This window comes from Punica granatum, chromosome 4 (assembly GCF_007655135.1).
Source record: "Punica granatum isolate Tunisia-2019 chromosome 4, ASM765513v2, whole genome shotgun sequence".
NCBI classification, from domain to species: domain Eukaryota; kingdom Viridiplantae; phylum Streptophyta; class Magnoliopsida; order Myrtales; family Lythraceae; genus Punica; species Punica granatum.
The window spans coordinates 6,611,017-6,634,224 of NC_045130.1; the positions used below are offsets into that span (position 1 = coordinate 6,611,017).

General features: G+C 36.3%; 2 protein-coding genes across 2 annotated transcripts; one reads left to right on the top strand and one right to left on the bottom strand.

Annotated features, from left to right (window-relative positions):
* The first annotated feature begins 12,014 nt into the window (after positions 1 to 12,014).
* On the top strand, positions 12,015 to 13,044 carry LOC116205912. The gene is made up of 2 exons (XM_031538607.1): positions 12,015 to 12,145; positions 12,349 to 13,044. The coding sequence occupies exons 1-2, from the start codon at positions 12,059 to 12,061 to the stop codon at positions 12,805 to 12,807; spliced, it is 546 nt and encodes a 181-aa protein (XP_031394467.1). The 5' UTR covers positions 12,015 to 12,058; the 3' UTR covers positions 12,808 to 13,044.
* Positions 13,045 to 17,691: 4,647 nt separating this feature from the next.
* LOC116206175 (ethylene-responsive transcription factor ABR1-like) lies at positions 17,692 to 19,832 on the bottom strand. Its single transcript, XM_031538970.1, has 2 exons — positions 19,097 to 19,832; positions 17,692 to 18,833 (listed from the first exon to the last, which is right to left on the bottom strand). Exons 1-2 carry the CDS (start codon positions 19,632 to 19,634, stop codon positions 17,980 to 17,982), a joined length of 1,392 nt encoding a protein of 463 aa, XP_031394830.1. The 5' UTR covers positions 19,635 to 19,832; the 3' UTR covers positions 17,692 to 17,979.
* Between the last annotated feature and the right edge of the window lie 3,376 nt (positions 19,833 to 23,208).

Consider the following 23,208-nt stretch of genomic DNA (forward strand, 5'->3'; position numbering starts at 1 on the left):
TAAGTAATGATTGTGTTGTTAAATTGTGGAAAAAGTAATGAATAGTTGAAATAATTTAGTATTAAATTTTGAATTAAATGGTTAAAAAATTGAAGAAAAGGGAAAAAGTAATAATTGTGTTGTTGAATTGAAGATAAACAGAGTTAATGGAGTAGAGTTAAAAAAATTTCTAAAACTAAATGGGGCCTTAGATTGCTTAATTAAGTTTATTAAGGTGTGTTAAAGACCATAATAACAGCATTTCGATTGGTTTCAAGTATGTTCAATAATATTCCAATCTAACATCTACTTTAGCCACGTTTGGTATATTGTAGAATTTCTTTGGTTATTTAACCTAATTATATGACGTGAAAAATACCAATTAGATTGCAACGAACATGAATATGAGTATTAATTACTCGAGTAATTAATATTGATTCTTTTGTTTTTTATAAGCGTATTTTTTATTTTTCCATATATAATATACGTTAAATCTTGAATTTTAAAGAAAATAATAACATTGTGGCCGAAAAGGAAAATAATAACACTAGTAAGTTAAGTTATTGAGTTAGAAGGAAACGAAAATCTTGTGAAAATATTGTGCATGTTCTCCTAAGTAAAATATATGATCAAAACAGATTCCTTAAATTTCGTGAAAATTTTACAATATTACACGACAAATTATATACTTTATGTAAATGTTGGATATAATTATTTCAGTCTTTGGATTCTTGGAAAAGTGGAATCAGGCAATGTTATGTTTATATTCCCCATATTTATTTCATGGATATATTAGAGTTTGACATCTCAAATTTTTCTTTTTATGTATTTTACTTTCTTAATATTAATATGCCATCAAATTTTTCTCGTTTCCAGTTTCAATTATTACAGCAACTTATCTGGCTATAAAACTTGCACAATCCTTCTAAATCAATATCAAACCCTACCTAGCAAGAAGACTCATCCACACGGTCTTTTAATCCCAAAACTCACAACATGTTGCGAGAAATTATGATCCTCCTGTTGCTCGTCGCGATGTCCTCGCCTATGTATTGGGTCGTCACTGCTCGGACGGATCTCATAAAGGAGGTAGTGACCTACGTTATAACTACCTTGTGTAGCATTATAACTATGCCCATTGTAGTCTAAAGAATATAATTCTGGCTAGTTCGGTCATCAGCACGTCAAATCGAGCTGGTGATTGATAGTAATAATTGATCGTTTTGTGATACTATGTTGTATTTGATTTTCTGCATCACGTCATTGTATCGTGCGGGTCCGTTGTAACATTCTAAGAAGTTGGGGGCTTCTAATATGATTTTGTTATTCGCATTCCTGTTGCAATATAGGCCCCTTAATAAGTATCTGCTGGCATCTACGGCACTATTTTAATAGCGCACTGGTTATATATCCATATTATTATACTATTATATCGAGTCTAAAATTTTCTTTCGATCTCACTTTATTCTTCCGTAACTACGCTTATCACTTTTAATTTCATTATTTAATGACCATTCGATTGAGGAAAAGATAGTAAATTCACTTCATTAACCACCGACTCTCCATTTTTTTCTCTCTCTAGGAATTTTACGGTGAAATCAATAAAATTGATTATATCATACCATCGAATAAATTATTGAAAATCTAAATAAAAACTATTTTCTCAACTGTAGCAAAATTTTTAAATCTATTTGTTTCATTATATTAAATTTTTGTGTAACAATATCTTCTACAAATTTACTTACAATTATGGTCAATACTATGATATAAAGTCAAAACTTTTCTTTTGGTCGCATTCTATTGTCCACTAGGGAAATTATATATTAGGGTATCCATTCAATATATATATATGTATATGTAGGCATCCATTCAATATATATATATATATATATGTATATATATGTTCAGTGGCAAAATAATTCTTACTAGTTTCAGAATTATTACAAGTGCAGGTGTTGCCAGCAATACAGGAGAAGGTGAGGCTGGGGTCGACCCCTCCCAGCTGCTACAGCAAGTGCAACGGCTGCCTCCCTTGCCTGGCTGTTCTGGACCCCACTCCGCCCATCAGCCTCCGTGCAAAGAGGCCGGGCAGTCGCCGCCACCCTTCGTCGGTTGGCCCGACCGAGTTCCTCGACACTTCCCCTGAAAGCGGCCGGGAACCCAACTACAAGCCACTCGGGTGGAAATGCCGTTGCCGCAACCATTTGTTCAACCCGTAGTTAGGTGCAGGTCGATCGGAAATCAAAGAAAACATCAAACCAATGAATTTTTGAGGCTCTTTTGACTTTTACATAAGTATTACGCTATGTGCTCTAGGGTTGATTTACTGCAATGTCCACCCCCCACCACCCCCTTACTTTTATAACGAGAGGTATCTGGTTTCGATGATGACACCTTAGTTTAGAAGAATATCGTATTTTTAGGTGTACGGCAAAAATTTGTACCGAAAATCTTGTTCTTCTCTTGATCACAGGGCATATGTTATTGTTTTATCCTCTGCTAGTTCATTTTGTTTTCTTGATTGTATGAGGGCTTCTTTTTTGGGAAAAGTACAAAAACACCAATTGTTATTTGAGTTTGGGACAAATTAAATCTTGTATTTTTTCTTGAGATAAATAACACCATGTGGTTCACTTCGTAAAACATAATGAACCTCGCCGTTAGTTTTTTCATCACTTTTAATTCTCAAACTGTTTTTTTTGCCATTATTACCCTCAAATTTTCAATTTTTTTTTTCAATTTGGTCATAAAATTCGAAAAAAAAAAAGGAAGGGGCCAGGGCCATCGGTTGGCGACCCCGATCCCACCACCGACGTTGCAAGCACCCATAGAGGTGGGGGCTAGGGCCACCAATCGATGACCCCGACCCCACCCTCGAGGTTTTCGGCGTCCTCTGTGGGTGTCGTCATCCTCGGTGGTGGGGTCGGGATTGGCGATCAGAGGCCCAACCCCCTCCCCCTGTTTTTTTTTTTTCGAATTTTAGGACCAAATTGTAAAAAATTTGAAAGTTTGATGACCAAAAGTGATAAAAAAATTAACAGTGAGTTCCATTATGTCTCACAAATTGAATCACATGGTATTATTTATACCAAAAAAATTACATAGTTCAATTTGTCTCAAATTCAAGCCACAAGGGGAATTTTTGTACTCTTTTTTATTTTATCTTTTTGGGATTTTCATTTTTAATGGCCCATTCCTCTCATGTCCTCTTCCTCTCTTTCATGATCACTGTGCCACAATAGTCAATTTAGTTTGACTAAAAATGCATCATAGGATTCATTCGCCAAACAAATCAAACCATCGTATTCCATATGACTTTGATTCATTATCGATTCTCATGAAGGCTAGAAGAAGAGTTTATCGATTGGATCATGCGCCTAATAAGTGTAACAAATATGCTTTAGCTAGATTATCAAAAAGCGTCCCATCACATATTGCGAAAAAATAATTAGATTACAACAAACAAAAGAATATGTATTAATTACTCGAATAAATATATTAGTTTTTCTTAATTAGAAGCTATTTTATTGGTTCTTTTGTTCTCTACAAGTGTGTTTTGCAGTTGTTCTTCCATATGTATAATATACGTTAAAACAATAATAGTATTGCTGCCGAGAAGGAAAACAATAACATTAAGGATTAATGATCCAAAAAACTATAAATTTTGGTCCCTCTTTCAATTTTGACACGAACTTTTTTTGTGGTAAAAAAAGGCACGAATTTTAATTCTCTTACAACTGTGCCATTTTCCATCCATTTTGCTGACTTGACGAAAACGGTGTCTACGTGGTAAATTGTGTCATGCCACTTCAGTAAAAATTTAAAAAATTAAAGGAAAAAAGAGAGAGACAAAGGCATTGATTAAAGACAGGGTGAGCCACCGCCCCCCAATTGGAGTCGCCGGTGACTCTAAAGGGCACCAACGAGCCTAATCAGGGGAGTGGTGGACAAAATTAAGGAAATACCCGCAGGAATCGAGAGAAACGTCAAATTGGGGATTCTCCTGATTTCGGCGGGTGGGCCTCGATTCTGGCCACCACCTTTGGGGATTATCATGATTTCGATGGTTAGGGCTTCGGTCTCGGCCACCACTCCCTGGTCGATGCCCTATGAAGTCACCGACTACCTTAATCGAGGTTATAACGGCTAGTTAGGGCTATCACCCTTTTTCCGATCAAAGCATTTCTCTCTCTTTTTTTATTTTTCTTTAAAATTTTTATTATTTTTGCTAACATGTGGTGACACCATTTGTCATGTAGGCACTGTTTTTTTCCGTGTCAACAAAATGGATGGAAAATAGCACAAATATCTAATTTGACAAGAAAATCAAAGTTTGTGCCTTTTTTTGCCAAAAAATAAAATTCGTGCCAAAATTGAAAAAAGTTTCAAAATTCATGTTTTTTTGGGTCATTAACCCTAATAATAAGTTAAGTAACTGAGTCAGAACCAAACAAAAATCTTGGAAAAATATTATGCATGTTCATCTGAAATAAAGCTATATAATCACAAACAGGTTCCCAAATTTCGTGAAAATTCTAGAGAATTACATGACAAATTATATACTTTGTTTCGAGATTTTTTCCTATATTTTCCGTAATGGTTGGATATAATTATTTCAGTCTTTGGTTTCCGGGGAAAGTAGAATCAGGCAATATCTCATCTTAATAAACTAAAACTGTTGTTTCCTCTATCCCCATGTCACGGCATCGAATTTTTTTCTTTGGTTATCGTTTTGCAGTTAATGACTTTAGTGTAGTGGCATTCCAATGTCTTCATTCTTGCTAAGTCCAAAGTTCGATTCCTATGGCATCCACTCAATTTTATCTTCTTTTTTTTTTTTTGGCTTGAAAGGGCATACTAAAGCCTTCAGTTTTGCTCACTTTAACTCTTCATTTTCTTAATGCATGATATCTTACATACTTATATAAAATTAAAATAGATTATATTTTAGATAAATACAACCTGTACTCAAATATTATCTACTAAATATAAACCATGACATGTAATACAATGTATTTTTTAGTTTTGTTAATAACTGAAGAAAATTACTTTCACAATATTGACATGCAAAAGTTACCTCCATCATCCTTTTTTTTTATGATATAAATGATATGTTTATCTTTAATAATTGGGTAAATTACACTAATAGTCCAAAAAGTTTTATAAATGTGTCAGGTTGGTTCAAAAAGTTTTTTTTGCTACTTGATGGTACAAATGTTTCAAAACCGTAACAATGTAGTACATTCCATCAATTCACCATCGACGCCGTCAAGCGACGCTGACGTGGCTCGCTACGTGTCAGTTCTTTTCTGACGTGGCCGGAACAATAAACTGATGTGGCATCCGAATCACTGGATTGAGTCGAAATGGGTCGGACAAACTTTTAATTAAAACTCCAAACTTTTTAAAATTTCAAAACGACCTAAATTTTTTTGAACTTTTTCAATTTTGCCCCAATCCTCTCTCTCCTCCACTATTCATCGTCTTCCTCTTCCCCCTCCACTGTTCATCCCAGACCCGGCGAGTTCCCATGCAATGGCCCCCACTTGGCGAACCGGACGTGGTCGAGGATGCCATTGAAGGAAGCTCGAGTACCACAAAAGCTTGGATCTGGGCTTCCTTTGGTGTAATTATCCCTTTTTGGCTCTCCTCTTCCAGGTCTCGGCCTCGGTCGACTTCGTCTTCAATGGATTTGATTCCTCCGAAGTTCTCCTCTACAGTAACGCCACGGTCAAGTCGCGAGTCCTCTCTTTGACGAGCAACACACCCTTCGGCTCGGAGTTGAAGGAAGCCCAGACGAAGTCGAACTCGGACTCTCTCTCTCTCTCTCTCTCTGGTACGAAGTGAGAAAGCTTCCATTGGCTTTGGGAGTCCAAGAAGGGCGGCCTTGGACTTCGGATTGACGGAGAAGCGCTGGGAACTGGAGTTCGAGCTCGGAACCAAGCTGTTCTGTTGGGGATGAACAATGGAGTGGAGGAGGAAGACGATGAACAGTGGAGGGCGAGAGAGGGTTGGGGCAAAATTGAAAAATTTTAAAAAATTTAGGTCGTTTTGAAATTTTACAAAGTTTGGAGTTTTAATTAAAATTTTAAAATATATTTTTTATTATAATATTCTTTCCACGTCAACATTTTCTAACGGCGTCAATCATAAATTGACGGAATATGCTACATTGTTACGGTTTTGAAACATTTTGTACTATCAAGTAGAAAAAAAAAGCTTTTTGAACCAATCTGATACATTTGTAAAACTTTTTGGACCACCAATGTAATTTATCCTTAATAATTATCTAAATTAACCTATTCAACCTTCAATTTTCGTTTGCATTCTAAAAAGAAAACCATAATATTACGAAGGACCATACTTCTATTAGGTACGGTACTTACTCCTAGGGTGAAGATCCACACTTTCGAACGAAAATTTTTAAATTTATCATTTATATCAAAATATATTTTATGATTAGTTTATATATTGGCTGAACCTTAAATATTATGAACGTAATCTATCATATGAAGTAGGACATAAGATAAATAAAATAAATGGTAAACTGACCAATCATAAAGATTGCAAAATTTTATAATATATATTAACGATTACAATTTTCAATTATAACAAAACTATGCTCAATTTTTTAAAATAAAGGCACATGAAATTTTAAAAGAATGATACTATCGGTTAAGTTAGAAATCTAATTTGATTTAATCAAAGAATCTTTCTTTATTTACGTATTATTGCTCATCCCAATTTATGTGCAATAGATACCAAAATTTTAGTTACAGATTATTTATATATTGTTGAGATCAATCATCCTATAGAATATGATCTATTTCTTGGACAATTACGTAAAGTTCGCAAAGAATTAATATTTTTGGATTAAACCAAATATTATAAAATTAAGTTAATATTTGCAACTAATTTATTCATTCTATGAGTCGTTTCGCATCGTAGCGAGGCAAGTCTTGTGTCTAGTTATGTTGATTTCCCAAATATCAATAAATTTTCCCTTTATTAACTTTTTTTTGGAATATTTTATTCACTTTAGAATCCCAATATTTATTTTCTTGGACATAGTTAGAGTTTTAACATCTTGAATTTTACCTTTTATTTACTTTATTTCCTTAATATTATCAAATTTTCGAAGTTTCCAGTTTCAATTTTATAGCATCTTGTCTGCTATAATCCATCTAAATCAATATCAAACCCTATGTAAAAGGAAGACTCATCCACATGTACTTTTAATCCCAAAACACACAATATGTTGCAAGAAATTGCAGTTTTCATGCTGCTCGTCGCAACGTCCTCACCGATAGACTGGAGGACCACGGCTCAGACAGATCTCATCATGGGGGTAATAACCTATGTTATAACTCTCTCATTTAGCATTACTATGTCCATTGTAGTATGAAGAACATAATTCTGGCTAGCTCGGCCATCGTCATGTCAATCGAGCTGGTAATTAATAGCAACAAACGATCGATTTGTGATACTGCATTGTATTTGGTTCTCTACATCACATCATCATGATGTGGGGTGCCATTGTAACATTCTAAGAAGTTGGGGGCTTCTAATATGATTTATTTATTTCACATTCCCGTTGCTTAGGCCCATTCCTACTGGGCTTAATATAGGCCCATTATTAAGTATTTGCTGGCTTCCATGGTACCACTTTAATGGCATCACGGATTATATCTATATTATTATACTATTATTTTTCGGTGGGATACGAATATGATAATATTATTAAAAGTAAACTGATCTCACTTTATTCTTCCATATCACTTTTAATTTCATTAATTAATGACCATTCGACTGATGACAAGATAGTAGATTCACTTTATTAACTGCTCGCTCTCCCATCTGTTTCTCTCTTTGGGAATTTTATGGTATAATCAATACCATCAAATAAATTGCTGAAAACACATGTACTCTATGTTCTCAATTGTGGCAAATTTTTTCAATATATTTATTAAATTTTTATTGGACTTATACGGATCTGAGCTCATATCAATTTAAAAACTCAAACTAATAAATAGTGGTACCCAATCTCATATAAATCAATGATTGTTCTTTTATCTTTTCCATACGTGATTATAATTTTCAATAATATTTATTTTCATTACATTAATTTTTTGTGTAACAATATCTTCTACAAATTTACTTAATTACAATTATAATCTATACTATGATATGACGTCAGAACTCGTCTTATGGTTTCATTTTATTTTCTCATATTTATCCTTATCATGTTAATTTCATTATTTAGTGACCATTTAATTGAATACAAAATAGTAAATTCACTTTATTAAACGCCCCCCCCCCCCCCCCCCCCCCCCCCCCCCCAGCTCTCTACTTTTCCTGTTCCACCCAAAATCAAGACACGCGCACTCTAATTTTTTCAATTGTAGCAAAACTTTTTCCAATCTAATTATTTTTATTTCATTAATTTTTTGTGTAACATATCTTCTACAAATTTGCTTACAACTATAATTTCATTAGTTTTTTCTTGCAATGCTTATTATATTTTGAAATCATATTCGAATAAATCTTAATAATAATATAATAAATCCCGAGTATAGCATGGCCATTCATCTAATTTATTAAAATCGTGAGCAGTACTGGTTGTGCGTCTAATACTTTTATGTTAAACGTAACAATATTTTTCAAGTAATATTTTGATTTTATTATTTTCATCATACATATTTTTATCTTCTCATTATTCTAGTAACTTTTATAAGTATAAAACGTAGAAATCTGTAAAATTCTATATCATATTTGTCATGATATAATCAAATTGATTATATTTATTTTTTTTATCGATGCACCTCATAAAATGCACAGTTTCTCATTCACTTATGTATATTAGATAAAACTGATTTTTAGCATCATCACTTGTGATTGTCAGTTTGGGTTGATAATCAGAATTTTTTTTCTAATGATCCAATAAATCCCTGTCGAATTCCATTTCAATGATCGTTAAGTGTTGTTTAGATATCGTGTCGTCGATCAGGTGAGCCACAAAGCCTCCGACAATACCGGCTGCGTGCAGGCTCTCTCCTCGGACCCTCGAACCAGCACAGCCTCCAACCTCACCGCCCTCGCAAACATCTGCCTCGACCTTGCGGTGGCCAACTCAACCAATAGCCTGGGGTTCGTGAAGAAGATGGATCAAGAGCCGAGCACGAGCCCTGACCTCAAGTCAGTGCTCGATAGCTGTGTGAAGAACTACGACTTCGCAGTCCAATCGTTCCAGAGCGCCATCTCAGACTTGAAATCGGACATGTCGACTGCAATTCTCGATATAAAGACCGCGATAGATGGGCCACAGAGCTGCAGGGACGAGCTATCGAAGCACAGTCTGAGCGTTCCCGAGATATCGAAAAGAAACCGTTACATTCACCTCTACAGTAACATTGGGGATGTTATCACTAGGACCATATTGGATCCTATACCATCAAGGCAATATAGATTAAGGGGAAGCCCAGTAGCATTACACATGTAATATTTCCTTTAAATTTTTGATGGAGCAATAAATTTAGGACAAAAGATAATCATCCTCGGATTCAATACACTTAATCACGTGTTCTTGTTGTAGATGATACATCCACTCTATACGTACCGCATCCACCTTCCACTAGGAATTTACTAAAATTTAAATATTTATTGAGAATAGATCTAAGTTAAATTTCAAGAGCTATTACTGCTAGTTAATCCTAATAAAAAAAAATCATATCTTTCCGACTATGCTCATTTAACTAAAGTCTTTCCCTGGAAGGCAGGTTTTTCTGCACCAATTTATTGTGATAGGATTGAGCTGATCCGTGAAAAATATCTGCGGCATTTGCATTAATCATCAAGGAGTAAATAATTAGTTTTGATAGATCCAATAGAAGTAAAGTTTCTTACTCTTAAGTGGGTCGATCTAACTCAATTGAATGAATCGGAGCATAATTGAGTTTTTGGATATTAAAGTCCACACTGAAAAAAAAAAAAAAAGCTTTTTTCAATTGGATTATTGAACTAAGTCGTGTCCCCCTAATTAGAAGTAGATATATACATTGCGTACTCGCTTAGACACAATGAGTCTAGAAGGGTAGCCGCCTTTTAATCCTTTACATATATGTGTGTGTATGTAAAATTAAAGTTAATTAATGGCCTACCCGATCAAATAGGATTCATACAAGTGCCAGTAGTTTGCGAAAGTCTCTTACCAAAAAAGGCATGACTTGATTATCTTGCCTTCAACAAACAATTTTGATGGCAACCTCAATTAATTAGGACACCAAACCCTAATGCTAGAGGCTGTAGGAGAAAGGTGTGTCGGACAATTTCAGACTATCATTATTAAGTCTCTCTAACGTTTGCCCGATTTTAGGAACCCCTCACGTCATTGATAACACCATTACCTATAAAGGGATCCGTTTAGTTTGGTTTTCTGTCTATCCGGAAATGAAAAATATATGTATATAATTAATGAATCCGTTTAGTTTGATTTTTTTTTGATTTCCCCAAAAAAAAAATCCCGATGGATTTCCTTGGTAATATTACCTCCTATCCTTTCCCACCTCTCTCGTATTTTTCTTGCATTTTTGAAGTCTAAAATCCCCCATCCACCCACCCCTCAAGCCAATTCCTTAACCATTGAGTTACGGGCATTGTTCTTGTCATTTTTCTATACTTAATTATATTTGCATTACTTGTCTTTAATATTTTCATTTTTAAAAAATAAAAAACTTGTAATATTAGCAATTTTGCATTGATAATATATACATTTAATAATAAATTCAACATTATTTATCTATATAATGCATGTGATATTTAATTGAAAATAATCACATCGTTTATTTGATCGATCTAAATAGATTTTAATGTAACATAATCGAGAATTTTATAGACTCTCCCTTACGAGTTCGAACATGCTTTTCACTACTATTTATTTTGAGATTTTATTTCTAATACTATTTATCCCGTTCATTCTTTTTTTTTTTAACTTTTCATGTACAATATTAAAATGGTAAGATACTACAAAATGCATATGTTTATGACTTGCGCTCCGAGCGTAAACATAATCTCAATTATAATGTTTACGCTTTATATACTTATATCTATATATATTTTTTCAAAAACTCAAAATTTTAAAGATTCAAATTAATTAATTTCATATTTACTATAAATATTTAACACTTTCAATCCTAAATTAAATTAATTTTATATTTAAGTTACAATATAATATTCTCTTCAGGAAATATAATTTATATGTGATATATATCTCTACAATTATTATCGTAAAACAAATATTAATTTTCTCATTCTATATTTTATTTTTTTAATAAAAAATTGATACTTTTTACTTTACCGAGGGATTTTCCCTCTGTAAATCCCTCGATAATATTGCCGAGGAAAAATTGGTAATTTTTTTTAAAAAAATTTACCTTTTCCCTCACTAAATCCCTCGGTAATTTAACCGAGGGATTTTTTCCTTGGTAAATTATTTTTAAAAAATATTTTTTTGTAATTCTCCAAGGGAAAAATCTCTAGGTAATCCCTTGTTAATTTATTTTTAATAGTTTTTTTAATTATTTTATTTTACCGAGGGACACAATCCTCGGTAATTCCCTCAATAATCCCGGTATTTTTAGTAGTGACACGGGGACCTGAATATATATATTCACGACAACTATAATTAAGAAACGATTGAGATGAGCAATATGTGGAATGATATGTCATCGCGGATATATTGCAAGCCTTGTGGAAAGGGCCAAGTACTGTAAAATTATTATGGACGAGGATGCCCCACAACGAGTTCCAAATATTTGCGCCGAGAACATGGTCTATCAATGTAATATTAACCGCAATAACCACCCCAAATTTTCCAGAGAAACCACCCCCAAGAAAGGGTCAGATGTAACCTTTGTGTGAATCTTGAGTTCATGCAGTTCAATGGTCATATGTTCTCCATGAACATGCTTACCACATCCTTCAACCTTGTCCGTCATCTATAAAAAAGAAAGTTTGCACAAACCCTTCAAAATCAAGCAATCAATTTTAATTTGCTGTGGAGTATCCAAAACATACATCTCATATGTTGGTATTAGTACCTGCAATTCTCTTGCTGCTCGTCTCGTCCACAAACTGGACTGCCACAGCCGAAACCGAACTTGTGAAGTCGGTAATAAACCAATTTATTGACACTTCGTTAGACTGATTATTATAAAGTAGGGGGCTATGTTGGGCTTGATCTTTAATAAGGACTGACTGCGTTGGCATGATTATAAATTGATAGAGACACGTTTTCACATTTATCTTGAACGTCTGTATAGTTGATGATCGATTTATTTCTCTGCATTCCTGGATTATATCATGTACTGTCAGGTCTGCCAGCAGACTTTCGATTATGCCGGGTGCGTGGAGGCCCTCTCATCGGACTCCCGAACAAATGATGCCACCAACCTCACAACTCTCGTGACCATATGCCTCGACCTGGCACTGGCCAATGCGACTGACATTGTGGGGTTTGTGAAGCAGATGGCTGAGGACCCCAGCACGAACCCGGACCTGAAGTCCGTGCTCAGTGACTGTGTCTTCGGGTACCAGGACACAGTTGGGTCATTCCGGAGCGCGGGCCACAAAGTGAGATCTAAATCAGAAGTGCAGCTGCGGGTCGCATTGTATGAAGTGGCGGCAGCAATAGATGGGCCAGAGAGCTGCCGATTGGAACTGGCGGACCATAACTTGAGCGAGCCTCCAGAAATATTTAAACGATACGGTTACATTCGCTTGTTCAGTATCATTGGAGATGTTCTCCTCGAACTTATGCTCCACATGAATTAACTACCACAGGAGATTGGAGAGGTAACAATGAAAGCGGGAAAGGCCAGTCAATGAATTATCTGCCATCACCATACTATATATCCTCTCTTTTGTCTTAAGTTCAAGATGGAGCAATAAAAGGAATTGAAGAGAATAGTAGATTTGAATAGAATCGAATTACATATTCCGTTCGTCGATTTATTCTCTCCAGTGAAAAACGGGCCGAAGCCAAAAATACAAAACTAATTAAGCAACATCCTCCATCGATATTGTAAGTTCTATTACAAGTTGTTAAAAAAAGCCAATAAATCAAGCTCTTTCGGATACAAAGGCAGGTCTCGTATTAATTTGCGTATGATTGAGCATATTCGATGACAAACTAGTTATAGATTTAATCTTCAAAGAGAAAGAAAGGAAGCATTAGGAACACGAAATAATTCGTCTGCCAAACAAGGCAAACCATTGTGTTCCATATGATATTTGATTCGATACGGGTTCTCATGAAGACCAAAAGAAGATTTATCGACTCGGTCGCGTGTGCCTAATAAGTAGATATATGTTACGTACTCGCTTAGGTAATGAGTGAAATAGAAGATTGCCCATTTCGGCACGAGACAACACTGCGTACCCGGTTAATTATTTAGGAACCACAGAAGTGCCATTGATTAGGTGAAGTAATCCATTTCAGAACAAGTCATGAAACTACTTGATGAGGTCGATTTCTGCTGTCTAGGGCATGCACCGAACCCTAATGACTGGTCATTGACGCAAGACGTGTCGGACGATTTGGATGCACATAAAATCTGACATTAACCGGATTTTAGGAACCTTTCATGTCGCTTTAGAAACACACACCCTTGTATCCTGTAAATGGACAACTTTTGTTTGGTTTTGGTCCATCTCAAAATGTCCAAGTTAATCAAAGCATTTGACAACAGTATCCTAACGTCTAAACTAAGAGATAATTATTATAAGCATAGGCTCACGATATTCGATACCGTCGAATGGTTGTGTTCCTCTAGTTAGTATTCTCAAAAATATTTTTAACGATCCTTATAATGAGAATTGGTTTGTTGATACCTAATTAAACAGCACATTTCCCTGGCCTAATTTCTGGACTCAATCTAGCCGATCGGATATTCTAGAAGGCGCTCGAGCGAGGAAACCCTATATGACCGGGATCGTATTCTTTATAGTCAATGGATGAAGGATAATTTTGCTCTGGCATAGATGATCTCAAGTTGTTTCGAACGCGTCTTCGGTCTTATCGGAGATAAAGCTATACCCATATTCGGTAAAATTTTGAAAATTATATGATTGATTATACTTTTCTTGTTTGAACAATTTCTTTGCGAGCAATTAACGCGGATTAGTTGTATCGATGGGGAGGAGGAAAATAAACAAATAAATAGACAGGAACGCAGCGTACCCGAAACGGTAGTTGAAGAGCGAAAGGAGAGGAGCCACGATGATGTCTTTGCCCTTTTTGGTTCTTTGGGTGGAGGGGAAAGTCAACATGCCTTGACACGTGTGGAGAACATGGGCCTCAAATTCACCGAGACTTTCGCACGTCAGTTGCTCGCACGTGGAATACCCCATCGCTTCCCATGCTTCCCATCGCACGTGCCGTGCGGATGCGTCCGGCCTAAGCCTCAACGGAGTGGATAATTTGAACCTCGACGTTCTCTTTGAGCGATCGTAGAAGTGTATATTGATTCAGGTGATGCAGTGTCTCTTTTTCTTTTTTTTAATAAATTTCGAATTTCAGTTTTATAGATCCCGACAATTTAAACTTTAAAAGAATTATCTCGTTCGAACTGAACTAATTATGACTCACATGGCTTTTACATACCAAAGTATGCATATCAAATATGATATTAATATTTTCTACAATTTTTTTGTTTTTGCTTAGATCATAGGAACATAGAGTTACCAAGGCGCGGTGCTTAGAGAATTATTATATAAATTTTGTATGAATCATCATCTCATTTTCGCGAACCAAATAAGCTCTAAATGCTTCGATTTACATTGATTTCCTTTGTTTAGCTAGTTAAAGTATGTATTGTATGCTCTTTGAACTTCTGAATATTATGCTAGTGCAATATGCTCATTGTGCCATGAATCTTGAACCTTAGATAGTTTGATTTAGAAGATGAATGAATTCGATATAATTGGCCAAACGGTTGGAAGATGCTACTCTTTTACTAAAAACATGATATGTATCACCCCGAATCATACATGAGTATGTTCCCTTTTGGTCTATCTATATAATTTATATGGTGGGACTTATTTATCTTTTGAATTTGCTGAAGTGTTCGCCTGACTTTCAAGAATTTATAGATTGTGTTAAAGGAAACCCTTATAAGTAAATAAGGTCACGTGCCTCCGCGTGGTAATGAGCTCATGGGATGGGAGAGGGGGTAGTAGCTTTGGCTTCCCACCTCCCTCACATCCCCCGTCTTACGACATTCCACATGGAGAAAGTGACCCATTCGTGGCCAATTCTTAATAATTATATCATGATCTAAAATAAATCTATATGTGTATTTTTGCTTCTGAGACGTGATCCACATTCTCAAGTAACCCTCTTTGATCCATATCATCAAATCCATAGCCTTTACAGTCGTTTGAGAACTATAAGTCTTATATTGTGTTAGATAATGAAATTAAATTTGATTTAATTTGATTTGAGGAGATAAAGATTAAAGTAACTGAGAAAAAGTAATGATTGTGTTATTTAATTGAAAAAATAATATTGAATTATTGAGAGAATTTAATGATTATATTGTTGAATTGAGGAAAAATTATTGAATAATTAAGAGAATTTAGGATTAAAAAATTATTGTATTAATAGATTAGAAAATATAAGAGAGAGAATTTGAAGAAAAAGATAAAAAAAAAGTAATAATTATGTTGTTGAATTGAGAGAAAATATAAATTAAGTTAAGTTAACTTCGATTTGAAAAAATAAACAAGGCATTATAAATTTATTTTCGATTTGCTTTTTTTATTTTTTTATTCTAAAGTCCATGAGCGCTTTTTAATAACTGAATATATATATATATATATATATATATATATATATATATGGTAAGAGGGTCCTGTAGTAGTAGTTTCTCTGATGACGATTATAATCTGTTAGCTGCTAATAATATCACTAATATAAAATTGCCTCGTCAAATTAAAAAATATTTTCTTAATTAGTTAATTGTAGATTAATGACCTTCGATCTTGATCCACTACCTGGATCCTTCCATGGGAATTCGACCACGGGGATATAAAGCCATAGAACATTAACATAAAAAGGAAAGGAAAAACAAAAAGTATGCATGCGCATAACTTGTCTAGAGGAATTTTCGGGTTAATTATGGATTACCACTTGGAAGCTCAATGAAAATTATAACATCAAAGAGGAGGAGAGAAATGAAAATATTCGAGCTTATTAAAAAAAAACAAAGAAATATTTAAAATCGTATTCAAACAAAGTGTGCTCGAACTTGTCATTTTTATAGACACGTTGCATAGCAAGTATAACATTATCGAAGTCGGAAAGTAGGTTGTATAACAATTAAAACACAAAAATTAAGTTTTTTTAATCAAAGTGGGTTAATTTATATGGTTCGGTGTCTGTCAAGATCTTGAAATTTGAGTCTTATAAATGAAGAAAAATTATGATTATGAGAACTTTTACTCCTTAGTAGAACAACTGAGCCAGAATCGGATTAATCAAAATTTATTGAATTTTCGAATATCAACATGCACACCGTGACAAACATCCTTGTCTGAAGACTCTATTATATAAGTGTCGTTTTGCTTTTTAAGGGATGGGAAGAAAATTTAATTCTGAAATTGGGGAAACAGAGGACTAGTTTTGATTACTTGTTAGTAACTACTCCGGATGAATTGATAATTCAAGACGATTATCTAAAAAAAGAAAAAGATAAGATAATTCAACACAATTATCTAAAAAAAAGAAAAAAGATAATTCAACACAAAATACTGAAAATCATGTCACTTGATGTGAGTGTTTGAAAATCACATGGACACCAATGTTTCAAGTTGATTCTCAATCCACTTTCAGCCATCAAGCCAGAAGGAAACAAATTCAAGTTGTAGCCCAAATACATCCAAATATCTTGGAAGCCTTTCATATACATACGTACGCTATTTCCTCATACTTCTCTTTCAATACAATACATGCATATGTATGTAGACATTATCAACAAATATGAGGAGCATAAAACGGTGGATTATTAATCATCATCAGTATATGAAAGAGACCCGTAACATGTTCGTGACCCAACATATTGACTTCATGCAGCGAAACGAACCTGTCCAACATTTGACTACATACAGCTGAACTATATTGACTGCGCTTATTAATTGTACAAGAACGACAATCCTTTATCCTTTTCAATTCGAGGTACACATCTCTTCGTAATATTCGATCGACTTTCGTACACTCTACAGTGATTATTCTCTTATTATATCGACGTGCACATGAACCGACATATGTGTCTAATGTAATTGTAAAGACATTATCAGGATGATGTTTTTGAAACCAAATCGATGGTTTTCGCTCCTTTAGAGCAGAAGATTATATAATACTATTAAAGTTGTAGAAGGAAAAAGGATAACCATCATCACCGTGAATAAAACAAATTTCATCATCTAATTATTCATTTAATAAGATTAAAAATATCTTTTGGCTGTAAAGCAAAGAGGAGACAACTTCAGCTTCAACTTGCGGGCTCCTTCTATATCCTTCTTTAGCCGAGGATGATGATGAATGATGTGATGATGATGAGCATGATCTAAACGTTGACACCATTTTTGTCTTCTTCCGCTCTTTTGTTTTCTTGTCAGTGTAAACATTTTTGCTCTTTACAAAACAGTACCTGAAGATTAATAAGCAATACAGCACTACTTTTTTTTTTCCCAACGAGATTACGAGACTGCAAGATGCTCACTCGTAGACGTCGGCTTGACATTGGTCACGAGGAATCATGAGTTTGATCCTCGAGTAAGGTCCATAGTCGGCATGAAGGGTAATTTACAAACTGCACCATATAGAGATTAATAATCACTGGCTCACCAAAATCTAATCACGAAACTGTTTTAATTAATTATTTCCAAATAATAGCCCAAAAAAGAAAAAGAAAAAAAAAGACGTGTATTGGATTCAATCTAACTTCAGCTGCTGGTTGATGGAGGAGGGTACTGGCCGGAGGTGGACCAGGACTCCGGGAAATTTGACCCGCCGATAATGCTGTTGCCGCCCACGCGACTCTGGTTCCCGGCTGGTTGCTGCGGGAAATACCCTAGCTGCTGCCCCGAATACAACAGGGGAAAAGATACGGAGAGTGATGAGTCCGTAAATGAGGTAAATGAGGTCGACGATGGCATGGATGAAGGTGGCGGCTCCTGAAGAATAGGAGGCCGTTGGGGCGGCGGAGGAGCCCACGAAGGTGGGCTTGTGTACAATGACGGCGATTGAATGGATGAGGCCTGCTGCGGAGTGTTATAAGAGCCGAGCATCTGATCCAGCAGGCCTGAGGGCTGCCCTCGTAGAAGCCGAGAGTACTCCCAGTAGTCTCCGTACTGGTCGGAGGACGGCACCGGAGGCTGCGGCATTGCCATCTGTAGGCCCAGCGGGCCACTGACGACACTGGCCGAAGATACAGCTGTCAATTCAGGGCGTGCTCTTTGGGGAACGGCATTAACATTCTGGCGGACGATTTCGGGGAAATTAAGCTTGGCCCTGTTTCCTCGAAACCGGAGGGCGGCCTCGTCGTAGGCACGAGCGGCGGCCTCTGCGGTGTCAAAGGTGCCAAGCCACACCCGGGCGGCCTTGTGCGGATCTCTTATCTCGGCCGCCCACTTGCCCCACGGCCTCTGCCTCACTCCCCTGTATTTCCTCTTTTGCTCTCCTCCGCCCGGTGATTCTTCGAACGATGTGGATTCACCCGACGGGGTTGATGGCGTTGTAGCGCCGGTCGGAGTGGCAGAGGCTGGCGGTGGAGCGGTGGCGGTTGCCTCCTCAGCGGCTGTTGCATATAAACTATCGGTTAAGGGACGTAATGTTGTGCGACGAACAGATTAGAGCCGGGGCCCATTTACAGATAAGTGATGAAAAAGTATTTTCTCAAATTAATAATTTCAGTATGATTTTATTAATAAAATAGAAATTTTCAGATAGAACGCAGAGATGAAGCTAACTCAATGGGTAGGCTCTGTTTCTGTTTCAAAAACAGAGTACGCCATGTGTTCCGACCGAAATGTCGAAAAAAATTGGAAGATTGATGATTACCTGAGACAGTAGACGGTGATTCCACTCGTGAACCTCCGAAATCGATCAAACGAACCGAACTTGACGTCTCGCGATCTTCCCGGACTCTCTTCTGCCCCACTACGGGAACGGAGTACGAACGTCCGAGCACGCCAGTATTCGAATAGGCGGAGAAAGGATGCGAAGTGGAAGGAGATGGCGACGAAGAAGCAAACGAGAACATGGTGGAATTGCTCTCCGTCCCTATCAATACTGACCCAAAAACGTCGCTGGCGGCTGCCGAGTCCCATCCAGTGCCGCCGCCGCCTCTCTGCCCCGCTGACACAACATGTCTCAGCGCCGACACCATCTCTGACATCTCCGCCTCTCTGCCGAAAGCAACAGCCGCAGCTCCCACCTCCTGAGGCGGCGGCTGCTGCTGTGCAGCGGGGAGGGCAGAGTCGGGGCCCTGCCCCGAGCCGGAGGGAGATTCGTGGGGAGGGAAGTAACTGGGGAAGGGGAAGTCGTCGGAGGAGGAGCTGGTTCTTCTCTGGCCCGCCACCTTAATGGAGCAGCACATATATATTGTATTACTATTACTACAAATCCGAGACTGGACAAGCTTGGGAGAGGTGAGGCCGTGATAGGTCTTCCAGTCAGCCTTGTATTTGACGTTCTTGTCTGGTCTTTTTTACGGTCGAGAGAGGAAGGCAGAGAGAGAGAGAGAGAGAGGGAGAGAGAGGGAGTCTTATGAGTTTATTATTGGAGATGATGAAGAGAAGGTCAGCTACAGCTATATAGGGAGGATGATGACGGGGGGAAATCAAAACCTTCTGTCAAGCAGCCGCCATTAGACACAGTGAAACTATTTGATCTCCCCACTTTTCCCGGATATAAAATAAATATACATGAAGCAAAATGAGAAAAAATATATATATTACCGTATTTTGAATTTTTTTCATCATGTATGAAAAAAAATATATATATATATATATATATTTAACATTTTTATCGCTTAAACCATCTAATCGTCGACTGGTTCCGATGATTCGTTATCTCTTTTTTTTACTTAAAAGTTTTTAATTCGAGTCTTCTTAATCGAAAAAAATCAGAACTAGAAAGCTTTACCGATTAGTGGACACTCAACTCGAATTTGAATTAGTTTAATTGGGACTTTTATAGAGGTTTCTATATATCATAATCGAAAGACTTGTCCATTCATGCCGTTTGACATTTCTTCGCCTTAGACAAAGTCTCCGATAAGCTAATTCGACATTGGAACTAAATTAATCGGCGCCTATTAATTTCTTGGATATGCAGTGTACACTGAAAGAAGGCTCCCCTGCTCGGTTCACTAATTTAAGTTTTACGTGCCTCTTTTATCGTCTCTTCCGTCATCCATTTACTACATACCGTGACATTTGCTTTAACAAAAGAAAAGAATGTTATATATGTGTGATCATAGTTCCATTGGCACGTTCGATTTCGATGCTAGAAAAAGGTTCACATACGGATCGTATTAAAAGTTACACCATAAACCAAAAAAAACCGAGAGAGGGAGAGGGAGAGAATAAAAGGTGCTCATATAAGATAAAAATAATGAAATGGATAAGTATATATGATGCTTAACATATTATAAATTTTATTTATTGTAGCATCTACCATGTTATTATAGCTGGATAAGATCGCTCAAGACATTTTTCACGAGGACGTACAGCAGTGGTACGAATAAATTCACGAGTTATACTCAACGAGGTATGATTAATTGTGGGATTTGTGGTATGATAAAAAAATTCCTCCTAGTTCAGTAGTACAGATGTTGCCATTGTTCAAAGCGAAATGTATACAATTCAGTCTGCGTTGTTGGCTGATATTTATCATATTTAAGAATTAGGAAGAGCTCCGGTGGGTTGCCCACCCCTCACACAATTGCTTGAAGCCATGAATTGAAGCTCAAAAGGAGGTAGGTATTGTCCGCTTTCGTAGCAAAATAAAGTATAATTTGTCGGGAATATATGGAAATGTAGCTAGACATTTGGAGTCCGCATGCATGGTCCGCCCTAGTTCGCGAATTCAATTTCGCATTTATCTCCTTCAACGTATGGCAACACCATACTGAACCGAAAGTCGTACCCGATCAAAGTTGCAGCCCCTCGTACCTAACAACATAATATTTTCTTCGCTCGAAAGATATCTCTGTGCTAAAATAGTTCCAGAACTATAACCTTTAATGTTCGATCTCCCGACTGGATTAGTCAGATCCCATTAGACTCTGAATACCATGGTACACACAAAAAAAAAAATTTCAGAACTTGTGCCAAGAAGGTTGGGACTTGTCATTGATTTTTTTTGTCAAAAGGGTGTGCATGTCTCTTTATTATGTTCATACCAAAAATTTAAAAGCAAAAGAAAAAAAAAAAAAGAAGGAATCGCCCATCATGGATATTTGTCAAGTCTTTTTATTTGTTGTTTACCTGAAAAAGAAGAGTCTTTTATTTGTTGGATTCTCTTTTCTTTGTTTTTTTAATGTTACCTCTTGTTCAGGTAGAAATATATATGTCATGTAAATGTAACAAGAAAGATATAAAATATAAATTACCAGTCTCATTTACCCAAAACAAATCGCCATAGTCTCAGCACTCAGGCCTAGCGTGAATACGTGATCCTCTCCCACAGGCCACACGGATACTTCATCATCATTGATATGATGTGAAATTTTGAAACGACTATTACTGTTTATCCTAAAATATTAATCTAGTTAATTATGGCGTGATCCCACTTATCGACATTCTGAGTAATTTGTATTTACATTCACAAAATAGTACGAAACAAAATGAAGTTTGATTGTTTTTCAGTGCTATCATTATGTAACCAATTGGATGAACATTTTCTTGCGATGAGTTAATTAATGTTATAACTAGTGAAACAACCAACGGCAATCCGAAGAGCCTACCTTACCAAAAGGAGGAGAATATGTCGGTGCGGTTTTGGTAAAAAGGCAAAAAGAGGAAGGCCGAAGAAAGGCCAGATGAAATGCATCGATGATTTTAGGGTTTCTCAGTTTTAATATTTACCGACATCAATTATGCCACTGCCCTCCTAAAGCTTTTGGGCTGTCTAGAGAAATTTGCGCACGACATTATATTCTCATTATTATTTATCATGAATTTGATCTCCACATCCATGTTTTATGTGGGTGTGTGCGCCCGTGTGTATAATATTGTATATCTATCCTTCGCGAGAATGCACAACCTAGATACTATATCTAGGCATTGTATGTACAAATTTACAATGATGTAAGAAAATAAGGACATGTCCCTAGAAATTCGAGATAATCACTTGGGACTTCGACCCACAATCCAAACAAGATGTTCGTGAGTATCATTGTGCCCGAGGGATGACTAGTGTGCATATGCAGGAATTAAATAGTTTGACTAGATCCCAAAACACTGCAAAAATGTGATCGGTGGACCGTCGGTAATGACTTCAGATACATAACTATTGATGCTAATATATCTTAATAAGTGCTTTAAGGATTTCTTTCATAAGTGAAATATAAATACAACATGTGCCAATATGGATTGATTCGAATAATTCAAAGTTTATTCTTTTTGGGCAAGGTCGGGACTTGAGTCACGTGAACGAAGAAAATTTATTATTATGAGAAATTTACCTCGTAGTTGATTGACCTTAATCCAATTGGATTAATCAGGTCCTATTAGATTTCTCAATATTAGAGTATGTGTCCAAAAAAATATATATAATATAAATGGGTGGGACTGGGATTATTGTAATATGATTTTGGGGTTGAGCTCCCCGGGTGATCTATAACATTTGGATCTTGATTTGATCAGAAGGCCCAGAATAAAGGCCCATAACCATAAATATAAAATTATTATTATTATCTTAAATTGTTTTCCCATTGTGTGATTACTGATGAGATGATTTAAGCAAGCACATAATGAGAGCAAGTTGGGCTTGCAAGTGGTTCGCTTTCTTACGAGATTCGGTGCGACTTGTCGTACTAATTTGTACGGATGACAACACGGCCGCGTATAATAATAATTATGTCAACTTCCTAGGTGACGAGGAGTTTGGGACAACCAGGACAATATTATTTTTACAGCTAGACTAGACTAGACTAGATCCCATAA

Excerpts from the sequence above, each read along its gene's own strand:
- LOC116205912 (XM_031538607.1), top strand. The coding sequence starts at position 12,059 with ATGTTGGTATTAGTACCTGCAATTCTCTTGCTGCTCGTCTCGTCCACA. Across the intron at positions 12,146-12,348 it reads AAACCGAACTTGTGAAGTCG|GTCTGCCAGCAGACTTTCGA; the intron begins GTAATAAACCAA and ends ATGTACTGTCAG.
- LOC116206175 (XM_031538970.1), bottom strand. The coding sequence starts at position 19,634 with ATGTGCTGCTCCATTAAGGTGGCGGGCCAGAGAAGAACCAGCTCCTCC. Across the intron at positions 18,834-19,096 it reads ATCACCGTCTACTGTCTCAG|CCGCTGAGGAGGCAACCGCC; the intron begins GTAATCATCAAT and ends TATATGCAACAG.